Below are 6,638 nucleotides of genomic sequence, written 5' to 3'. Positions count from 1 at the left end.
GAAAAACCTGTTTGTTTCAGTGGGAGGGAGGCAGGGAGATGCAGAGACAAGGCTCATACCTAGGGAGGGAAGGAACAGAAACAGATTGTTTCTGCTCCTCCAGTAATAATCTCTAATCGGCTCCTGACAAGCATCTTTCCCTCACAGCTTCCCAAGCCCTTCACAAGCAGTCAGCTCCCACCCCACTGCAGTGGGTGAACATCAGCATCCTTATTTTTACAACAGGGATGTGCAGTAGGAGCACAACTTTCCCAAGGCCTCCCAAAAGCTACAAAAGCCAAACAGCTGATTTCCTCCCCCATCCTCCCGCCTTCTGTGCGCAGCCATCCCACGCACAGCAGCCCAGGCTCCTGAGCAAACATCCTCTGGAGAAGTAATTCAAAGCCAGGCAGTAAACAAACCTCCAAAGCCTCGGCCCCAGAGAGGGAGCGCAGCCGCTCCCTGCCAGAGAGTCAATAATGACAGGCGAGCAGAAAGGAAGGAGCTGGAAGAACAAGAGTCATTAGTGGAAACTTGTTGTTTGTGCTAATTAGATCATTATCTGGAAACTGCTATTGATGTTGCTATTTCAGCTCCTGCTGCTGTTCACAACTTTATTTTACCCATGTCTATTGACTGCCCACACTCCTCTGCATCCTGCAGGAAGGACCAGCGGTGCTGCCCACAGCCATGGATGGAGATGGTCTGTGTCCTGTGCCAAGCAGCACCTCCTTCCCCACCATCACCTCAGCACCTGCAGTGTCCGGAGACACTCAGAAGAATGTTTTCCAGCTTGTTATGATGTGCCCTGTGCTCTTATGGGTCTTAGACAGACAGCAGATCAGGTTACTTGGTTATTAAGGTGAGAGGAAGAATGAGAAGGACTTGGACACATGTAGGATTTCTGCTATTTCCCCCCTGACAGCCAGCACAGCTCCTCAACGCATAAATAATATTGATGCAGGCCCCATACATGATCAGATTTCCCCACTGGTGTTATGAACCGTAATTGAATAATCTCAACCATTTGATTTTTGTGCTACATCATCATAGAATGAAGCCTGAATAACAGAACTCCCAAATTGATTAACTTTATTACAATCACTATTCTTCCTCCTGGAAGCCATGGTCCCTCCTCACCCCCTGAGCCAGGAGAGCTGTGTGCTGGGGGACCTGGGCTGACAGGAGGACAAACATGAGGCTCAAGACTCAGCAAACCACAAATCAGGGAGCTGGGTTTGCATCCGTAACACATTCTCCCTTTCTCCTGCTTGTTCACCAGTGTATCTGAACCTGACCTGCAGAAGGCCTTTTGCATTTCCACTCACGAGGCAAAGGAACAGCAAAAATTGCATCACATCACCATAACAGGCTTTAGATTTTGTCTTTTACTGCAATTTCATACCACTTTTACACTACACCTGCAGTAAATTCACCAATGACACAAGTGAACTTAATTCCGCCATCAGAACTGCAAAAAAATATTTGTCTCCCACAGAGGCAGTTGAGGCAGAGGGCAGGGGACAGGGCACACTGCCCCTTTCACGGGACATTCCTGAGCACCCTGGCATTGAGGTTGGTGACAAGCAAGCAAAGCACTGTGCCCTCCCGCACCTCTTGCTGCGTGCAGCCAGGAGCAGCCACCGCCGGTCCCTAACGCTGCATCAGGGACAGCGGTGACGAATGGGGACACTGGCAAACGTCAGCAGCTGGGCGGAGGTGTGAAGCCAAGCTGCCTTCAGCCATCCCGCCGGCGCTCCCTCGCCGAGCTCTGGTTAACACAGAGCCACACCCCCGCGCTGCACCGCGAATAGAAACGCGCTCAAATAAATCACCTCTAAGTTAAAAGCAGCCATTAGCTATTAGCAAACACCGCAGGCCTGTGGGCCAGGGTAATTCAATGTGATATGCTTGGGCATGCAAGGTAATAGGTTCCAGCTGAATACCATGTGATACAATCTCTTCAATGGGAGGTTAAATGAGGCTGAGACAGAGACCAGATGGATTTATCTGGGTAGTGCTGATGATTTTTTGTGTGTGTGCTTAAGGTGAAGTGAAGGTAAGTAAGGCAGAAATAATCTGAGCGAAAAGCACGAGCTGGGCTGCGTGCTGTTGGGGAAGGGATAGCGGGAGGCTCGGGACCTCATCCTGCTGGAACAAACCGAGCGAGCTGGAGGATGCTCTCGAGGCAGTACAGATGGAAACAGCCAGAGAAAAATAAATACTTTATCAATTTCCCCTTATGGACGAACAACCAGAGGGCAGAGTGAGACAAGTCGAGCGTAGCTGGGCAGATGTAGACACCTCACTGCTGATATTTCAGCAGGAATTTGGAGCCCAAACAGCATCTCTCATCCACCCAGGACATCTGCAGTGGGCAAAGGGACAGACCCAGTGTGCTCTCCCAGGCTGAGGTGTGACTGTAGCTGCCCAAGGCCAGGCTGGACGGGGCTCGGAGCAGCCTGGTCTAGTGGAAGGTGTCCCTGTCCATAAGATTCCCCACACGGAGCTATGCCAGGCAGTGCTCCCTACTCCAGGAGGTTCCAATCAACTGCGATGCCGGAGACGGGAGGTGGAACAAAGCACTAACCGCAGCACGTACCAACCAGCTCCTTCACACTCATCTCCCCGGGCCGCGGACAGGGCTCGGACCGGCGCACTGAGGGGAAACCCTGGACGTTGCTATGAACACGTCCTTACGGAAACGGCCCGCTTCGCTCCGGGTGTGCACTGGCAACCCGCCGGGACCCCTCAGCCCGGGCCGCCCTCACGGCCCCTCACGGCCCCGCGGGCAGGAAGGTTCTGGAAGCGCCGGGCTCTACCCGCGCCCGGGATCCTCACACATAACGCAGTGCAGGAACCATTGCCCGCTCAGCCCCAAAATCCCGAGCACCCCGCACAAGGGAAAGCACACCTACCCCGCCAGGCTGGGCAGGAGCGGGACGAGATGCCTCCTCACCAGCAGCGCTCCGAGCTCCGTCCGTCCCCGGCAGGCCGCCGTGCAGGAGCTCTGAGGGCTCAGATTGCTCCCAGGGACACCTGTGCGCTAACCGCCGCCGCTCGCGCTGGGCCAAGTGGGCACAGCTGGCCCTGGGTGTCCCAGCTGGTCATTAACAGGTAATTAGCGAGCGCCGCCCCCTCCTTTCCTTTTAAGGAAGCAGCTGCAGGTGTGCGGCAGGTGTGTTGGATGCTCCAGAACGTTCGGCAGCCACGGGACACGCTGGACAGAGCACAGGGAGTGTCCAGAGCTCAGCACATCAGGCGAACTTCAGGTGACTTACCTGCAACAGCCTGATGGAGAGGAAGAACTCAAACGGAACAAGGAATCCCTGAGCCAGTCTGGGCACATTCAGCGTGCACACAAACCTGCAGGGAAGAGGGTTGAAATGCTGGACTCGCCTCAGCTTTTTGTTAGATGTTCTTTTATTCTGATTTCTACCCAGAAAGGAATACCAGACTCGGTGTCTGATAACAATAACGATTTCACTGGTATACAATATTCATATCATATATGTCATAAATAGAATTATCAGTGCAGTGCTGTGGTATTCTCTGAAGAGAATATATACAAAAGTGCTATTAAAAACCCAACGCCTGCTACCTTTCCTGTATTGTTTCTTTAGCTAGAGAGGTACCTCAGGATTAACAGATTATCAGTGCATTAGCATTCATATCCTGGATAAAGTGTCTCTGGTCATTTGCATGGGCACAGACTGGTAACTGAAAGGCTCTATGAAATTGGATGCTAAATAATATTCAGAGGAAATTGAATTAGACAGGAGGGAAGAGAAATGTGACTGCCATTAAATCTCTAAAGTACATTCCTGGTTTATTCCCTCCCCCCCTCTGAGAATAATATGGCATTCAATTTTCCAATTATATAAATACATGAACACTGGATTACTAGAGGCAGATAATTGAATATTTTGACTATTCTACAAGGGACCCTTCACATTTGAAGTGGGAGATGAATAGGGCGTGCAGCATCAGCCTGTGGATGCACGAGCTATAAAAACCTCTATTAGATCCAGAGAGTATAAAGGTCTCCCATAGAGAGAGAGAGATCTTATCAGTGTTCAATATACAATAGTTAATTTATTCCACTGATATCAGGGTAAGTTATACAATGGCAAAACTGGGACATTTTAGGCCACACATCTTACTACTTCAAAGGTGCAAGGAAAGGCATTCGCAGTCATAGCATTTCAAATCCGACTCCTCTGTAACTGTGTCTTTACAGGACATCAATCACGAGATGAGAGGAACTGTAAGCTATTTTCCAGTAACACACTGCCAATCGCAAGACAAATGTCAGATGTCACAAAAGGAGAAGTAACCATTTTTCAACTTGTGAATGTCTTCAGATATATTACAATGAAAGTGTGAAAAAAATGACCCTTTCAGCTTCATTTGTTCTGACAGGTGCCAGACCTTGGAGTTTGGCATTTTATCTTCATACTGCAATAATCTTTATGAAACTTGAACAAGGCTGAGGGCAGTGGCATTAGTTAGTCTACAATTGTCCTCTTATGTACAATACATACAATTTCAAACAGTCTGGCCGTTGGACTAAAAAATATCATCTACTACTATTTTATTTGTGTTACAGAAAAAGATAAGGAGAAGGGATGCCCACATCTGAGATTAACATGCTGGGGACTAGTTTTGTGTGGGCTCAGCCTGACTCCTGCATTGCATTGCCATGCTGCTATTGCCACTTGGGAAAAACACATGCTGCTTAAAACTGGAATCAGGAAAGAAACTCTATAAACATTCCCTGAATGAAAACTCACTTGATACCCTGTGTGCTCTTAGTCCCTGACATGAGACAGGGGACTCCCCCTCACTGACACAGCACGTTTGGGGTACCAGCCACTGGAACATTCTGACATGGAGCTCAGGGAATGTTCTCCAACCCAAAGCTCAATGCCAATCTTATAGCTTTGCCATTTCTGATAGCATGGGGGACACTAAAACATAAGCAAGTCATTAACATTAAAGAGTAGAACAAAGGAGGAAATCAAGCTCAGATGTAGCCATTCATTATTGTAATAAAATAGGAGACCACAATGAATTTCACTCAACAGCCCTGAAGTTCCCAGTTATTCCTGTCCTTCCAGCCACTCTCATGTTCTGCTTAGACCCCACAAGAAGTGTGTGATCATGGAAGTCATGGTTCATTTCCTGAAAAATAAGACTCCTCTGTACAACTTCAGGGGTACAGCCCAGAATTACACATGTTGACACAACATCCTTAGATCTAATTCACAGAGAGTTATGCTGTTATTTAAGGGAACAAGGAAGAATATGTGCAAAGATACAAAAAATATCTGCTCTAGGTGTTACTGCAGGTCTCAATAGGGTAACAAACATGCAAAAGACAAAAGATAAGCAAACCTAGAGGACAGCTAGTTTAGGCTAAAGTCAGTGACAGGATTGGTTCCACTGGAATTTAGTGACCTCTCAGGCCTTTACACTGTACAGCTTTCTGCAGAAGCAGTGCTGCATCCCTGAAGACAAAACCACCACTTGATTCACCAAATTTGACTTAAGGAAGTAAATTTTTTTCTGTGAATAAGTGTGAGCTTATTGGTTCTGTGGAAGCAAAAGGATAAGCAGTTTTAGTTTTTCTTTTAAAAAAACTAACAGTACTTGTCATGGCAAAGACATGTACAAAAAAGTAGAAGCCAAAATATTATTTCAGTGTTTTAAGACTGACTTTAAAAAACAAGTACATAGACATTGACCAAATCTGTATCAATGCCAACATATACAGTCCAAGCTATGGAAAGAAGAGGGTCAAAGCCTGAAGTCTAACAACAAGTGTAATTCCAGGTTTCAGTTTTCCAGTCTGGTATTTGTGACTGCAGTTCCTTCCTTGGTTTCTGTGACATGTCCTGTGCACACAAGGCAATGTAATCCCTTTGACACGAGTGTGCCTCTCGGTCAGTGCAGCCAATCCCATGATGCTGGTTATCATCCCCTGTGTTTTGGTCCTTCTCTTCCACACACTCAGGATGAATGCACAGTTTGTGATGAGATGTGCACCATAAATCCCACAGAGAGGTGAAGAAATAGCCATTGCCAGGGTCCTTACTTGAAAACAGGAGGTTGAAATAGACCTTTTGAAGAGTATAAATAAAAAATGTATCTGCAATAAATAGTTGTCACTCTCAAATGAAGGGATTGCAGAGCCTCTCCTCCAGCAGTACACGTACCTAACTGGGGGTTAACCCCCAGCTCTGTCCCAGCACATCAGTGCCCTTAATTGTGATGATTTCTGTACTCTGCACACTGGGTGGCCGTGGCTGTGTGGCTGAGGAGGGCTGGTGCAGGCAGTGCCAGGTGCAGCCCCTCTGCCTAGCAGGTCCCCCTGGGGCTGCGGCGCTCGGCGATGCCACAGCCCCACACCAGGCGCTTCCCGTGCAGGGCAGCCAGGTGACACTCGCAGAACTCGATCAGCGACTCCACCTGCTCGTGCAGCGGCAGCGACTTGTACTTCCTCTGGGCCAGGCAGAAGAAAGCTTCCACAAAGGCTTGCAGACACATCCCTGCAAGGAAAAGGTGCCCACAGGAGATTGGGAGCATGGCATTTCTAGCAGCCTGCATTCCGTAGGGATAATGCTATCTCCTGTTTCTTGTGCCAGCGAGGCCAAATG

General features: G+C 48.4%; 1 protein-coding gene and 1 long non-coding RNA gene across 3 annotated transcripts in view; one reads left to right on the top strand and one right to left on the bottom strand.

Moving 5' to 3' along the window:
- Nucleotides 1-1,823: 1,823 nt before the first annotated feature.
- Nucleotides 1,824-4,999, top strand: LOC146429784 (uncharacterized). The gene is made up of 2 exons (XR_014855446.1): nt 1,824-2,038; nt 3,134-4,999. It is a non-coding gene; the product is annotated as an uncharacterized LOC146429784 (long non-coding RNA).
- The window catches only part of TTLL11 (tubulin tyrosine ligase like 11), a 37,320-nt gene continuing 33,995 nt past the window's right edge, over nt 3,314-6,638 (bottom strand). Inside the window, exon 9 of one of the 2 annotated variants that reach the window (XM_085076774.1) lies at nt 3,314-3,345. In XM_085076774.1, the coding sequence (XP_084932900.1) occupies nt 3,329-3,345 (17 nt within the window). In that variant the 3' untranslated portion in view covers nt 3,314-3,328. Of the gene's footprint in view, nt 3,346-3,384; nt 6,531-6,638 lie in introns of those variants that run through there. The other variant, XM_085076771.1, reaches the window with a different exon arrangement.

This window comes from Lichenostomus cassidix, chromosome 17, assembly GCF_008360975.1.
Source record: "Lichenostomus cassidix isolate B80296 chromosome 17, HeHo_3.0, whole genome shotgun sequence".
Lineage (NCBI taxonomy): Eukaryota > Metazoa > Chordata > Aves > Passeriformes > Meliphagidae > Lichenostomus > Lichenostomus cassidix.
Note: the sequence above shows the minus strand (reverse complement) of the source record. Positions and strands in the feature narration are given on the sequence as shown.